At 34.8% G+C, this 4,290-nt stretch overlaps 1 protein-coding gene across 2 annotated transcripts; it reads left to right on the top strand.

Moving 5' to 3' along the window:
* On the top strand, positions 1-3,254 carry LOC146958527 (3-ketoacyl-CoA synthase 6-like). Of its 2 annotated transcripts, XM_085740046.1 has the most exons (2): positions 3-1,582; positions 2,797-3,254. In XM_085740046.1, the coding sequence occupies exons 1-2, from the start codon at positions 181-183 to the stop codon at positions 2,841-2,843; spliced, it is 1,449 nt and encodes a 482-aa protein (XP_085596172.1). In that variant the 5' UTR covers positions 3-180; the 3' UTR covers positions 2,844-3,254. The 2 variants fall into 2 exon arrangements, with proteins under 2 accessions (XP_085596171.1, XP_085596172.1); XM_085740045.1 differs by lacking the exon at positions 2,797-3,254 and having other exon boundaries at positions 1-1,776.
* Positions 3,255-4,290: the final 1,036 nt, after the last annotated feature.

Genomic DNA, 4,290 nt, shown 5'->3' with positions numbered 1-4,290 from the left:
ACTTTTTCCTTCTCATTGAATCACTCCATTCATAGTTAAAAATTCAAACACAACTTGTGAAAGTCTCTCTTGTCAGAGATTTCGATTTTCTTATTAGTTGTTATTTTCACCATCTATTTATTCATAGGCCTAGCTTCTTGATCATAAGCCTTGAAACTGAGCACCATTATTGCTATAGTAATGGAAGCTACTTCCAAGCCAAACCATGTCTCTATCTTTAATGAATGCACCAACTTCACTCTCTTATCAACCTACCTCGTTTCACACTTCTCACATTTCCTATGGCTTTCTAGCATAACACTAGCAACATTTGTTGAAGCATTCTTATCTCTCCAAAACTATGATCCAATGTTCCATGTTTTTCTCCTATGTTTTCTTCTACTTTCTTTCCTTCTAAAACACTTCCTCTCAAAACCCTCACCTGTTTACCTCATTGATTTCTCATGTCTTAAACCACCAAACTATTGTAGGGTACCTTTCTCAACATTCCTTGAAAATGCTTCATTGTTTGAATGTTTTGACAATGAAAGCATGGCTTTCATGGAAAAAGTACTTCACTCTTCAGGCCAAAGTGAAGAAACTTGTCTCCCTCCTTCCTTACACTACATACCACCAAAAACCCATCATTCTGAATCCATCAAAGAACTTCACATGGTTCTTTTCCCTATCATTGATGATCTTTTTGCAAAAACAAAGCTTTCACCTTTTGATATAGACATACTTATCTTAAACTGTAGTGGCTTTTGTTCATCACCTTCTTTAACTTCCATTGTAGTTAACAAATATGCTATGAGAAGTGACATTAAAAGCTATAATGTCTCTGGTATGGGGTGTAGTGCTAGTGCTATTTGTATTGATTTAGCTCAGAATCTTCTCAAAGTTCATAAAAATTCTAATGTTATTGTCTTAAGCACAGAGATTTTGTCCCACGGTTGGTATCCAGGTAAGGAAAAATCAAAGTTGCTTATTAACTGTCTCTTTAGAATGGGAAGTGCAGCAATTCTTCTTTCAAACAAAAAAGAAGCAAGTAAAAATGCAAAATATTTGTTACTTAGGACACTTAGAACACAAAGAGCTTTTGATGATAAAGCTTATTTTTCCTGTATAAGGGAAGAAGATTCAGATGGAAAACTTGGGGTGACACTCAAGAGGGATGTGCTTCATGTAGCTGGTGAAACACTTCGTTCAAATATTTCAATTATTGGTTCTGAAATATTGCCAGTTTCAGAGAAATTTTGGTATTTAGTTTCTGTGATGAAAAAGAGGTTTGTGTTTATGAAACGTGAAGGGATTTATGTGCCTGATTTTAAGACTGTTATACAACATTTTTGTTTGCCATGTTCAGGGAGGGGTGTGATAAGAGAGGTGGGAAAAGGGTTGAAGCTTGGTGAGAAAGAGATTGAAGCTGCTTTGATGACACTGCATAGGTTTGGAAATCAATCTTCTTCATCATTATGGTATGAACTTGCTTACTTGGAAGCCAAGGAAAAAGTGAAGAAAGGTGATAATGTTTGGCAAGTTGGAGTGGGAAGTGGGACCAAGTGTTGCAGTGTTGTTTTGAAGTGTATTAGGCCAATACTTGGTGAGTCTCATAAGGGACCATGGGGTGATTGCATTCATCAATACCCAGTATTTGCTACCTAGTATATGAATTAATTTTTTTTTTTTTGTTTTTGAAGGAACCTAGTATATGAATTATAAAGTTCTTAAGGTTGCTTTTTTTTAGAGTTTAATTTTGATGCACCGCATGAGTAAAAAATCCGACTTATCACTAAACCACAACTATTCATATGTCTGATTTTAAAAATAGATATGATTAAAGTTAAGTACTGTAGTTTTTAAAGTCAAATAGTTTGTGTCTCATTTGAAATTTTTAATTTTTTTCGCAGTCATGTTTAGTATATTATAAAATTCTCTCTTACAAAAGTTAAACTTTTTTTTATCAAAGGATGAATTAAATATGATTCTTTTTAACAAAAAAACAAGTTTGATTGGTTGACGTCGTAAAAAAACCTTTACACTATGACCTAATATAAAAGAAAAATGATATTTGTACAACTATTTTTTAACAACTTTTTGACAACTTTTTCTCTCATACTCACATTATCTTCTTATTCTCTCTCTATTGTTTTTGACCAATCAAAAGAGAGAAAATCAAAGTTGGCATGAAAGTTGTACCAAAGAGTTGTACAAATATCACTACTCAATATAAAACATCTTCAACTGTTGAAAATCCTTGTACATACATAAAAAAGTAGAGAGGAAAGGGGTGTCGTGGGTTCATACTAACATACACACCCAATGTCTCAAGAGTGCTAACTGTTGCATTACAACATAGAGATATTGGTTAATTTGTTATATGATTGCCGCTAGATTCAAACCGGAAATCTCAAAGTTGTAGCATCAACTTTCAACCAAAAAAGCTTACGGGAAGTAGGAAATTTTGATCTCCTTCATAGCATTTCTTAAATGTCCTAGTTGAGTATACATAATTTACTATAGGGAAATATTTTTGTCACAACTTTAAATAAACAATATTTAGACACACACATAAAATTGTACTAGATCATTTAATTATTGTATTCTTTTTACTTTTTTGAGTACGTGTCTAAACATGGCTAAGATAAAGATCAAGTATGCATTTATAATTTGTAGGTTTTAGTTTTGCATCATTAATTGTTTGTTGCTAGGAAGTGAGACCATTGAACTGGTTAGTCAATTTTACCCTATCCCTTTCTACCCTATCTCCTGGGAATCATGATATAGGCTGATCAGAAACATTTATTTACTCTGCAGGGGACATGACTAATCGGCATCAGCACCGAAAATTATCCCCATTTTGAAACCTTAAATACAGTAATGCACCCAAGCCAATATTGTTTGCTGGCAGGGATATTTAGTGGACTGAATCTGAGCCAGAGATGTGTAGTACACTCTAGGCTGATTGGCTTGTTAGTTCTGGATTGGGCTTGAATTCATAGACCTTCAAAGTGATAAGCCGAAAAACATTGATAATTGTTCTTTAACCACGTGGAAATTGCTCACATTGTTGAAAATATCCGGTTAGAGTCACAATTTGATCGGATTTTACCTACAAAATTAACTGATCAAAAGCGATTTGAATTCTGCTCTTCCCCCTGCCCTTTTCGCTCGCGCCCTGCAGCCATCCCAAAAATGCCCTTACGTTACTTAACTAACGCAGCGTGACTTAAGTCACGCACCTGTAAAATCGTTTTTTACACTTGCGTGAGTTAACTCATGCACCCCATGTGAGTTAACTCACGCTGGTTTTCGTCTGCACAATAAGCTTTCTGCTTGAATTCTACATGTATCTGTGCAATCAAAAGCAGGAGCAACAAGCAATATTTGCGTCATATATTATGTCATTGCAAGCAGCTAATTATGTCATTGCTTCAACACGTAGCAAGCAGCAAGGAGCATAATATCTTTATGTCTTCTACAATTTGGCACGTGGCAAGATTCCAAGAGCATGATTATTAACTATCTATGCATCTGATTCTTGAATATAAGCAAAGTGTTGGAATGATAATAATAGTTTAATGTATCCAGGTTGTGTATGTTTAACTATGTATGCATGTGATTCATCTTTCACGTTTGAAATTTGGAAACTAGCGTGAGTTAACTCACGCAAGTGTAAAAAAACGGTTTTTACACGTGCGTGACTTAAGTCACGCTGCGTTAGTTAAGTAACGCATAATTTTACGCTTGTGTTAGTTAACTAACGTAAGAGCATTTTTGGGATGGCTGCAGGGCGCGAGCGAAAAGTGCAGGGGGAAGAGCAGAATTCAAACGATTTTGATGCGTGTAAAGAGCAACTGTCCAAATGCTTGATTTTATCATGACTCTTCTAACTGATTTGGGCCTAGAGGACTTCCCAAGTTGAGGAATAATGTTGATAGGCTTTTTTGTATGTAATTTTATTTTTTAGAGAGTTTCTTTTTACACCTTTTGATTATTAAAAACAGCTTCGTCCCTAGACAAAAGTAAATACATATTTTTTTTTTAATTTACTCATTCAGGGCACGAGAAAAAACGATACATCCGTTCGAATGGATGAATCTAAATTGGTGTGGGTTTTAAGAAAACAATGAACGTTAAAATAGGGTGGGATTTAGTATGGGAAAGGATAGTTGTTTCCCACCATGGGAAAGTATTTTTTGACCATTAGATTAAAGAGGAGTACCAATTTTATCATGGTCTATCCACGCTATATTTTTTCTCTTTCTCTTTCACCATTTTCTTCAACCCTCCATCACTATTCTCCTCTCC

The sequence above is a fragment of the Medicago sativa genome, chromosome 1, assembly GCF_051527215.1.
Source record: "Medicago sativa cultivar Bolivia chromosome 1, Bolivia_mono, whole genome shotgun sequence".
NCBI classification, from domain to species: domain Eukaryota; kingdom Viridiplantae; phylum Streptophyta; class Magnoliopsida; order Fabales; family Fabaceae; genus Medicago; species Medicago sativa.
Note: the sequence above shows the minus strand (reverse complement) of the source record. Positions and strands in the feature narration are given on the sequence as shown.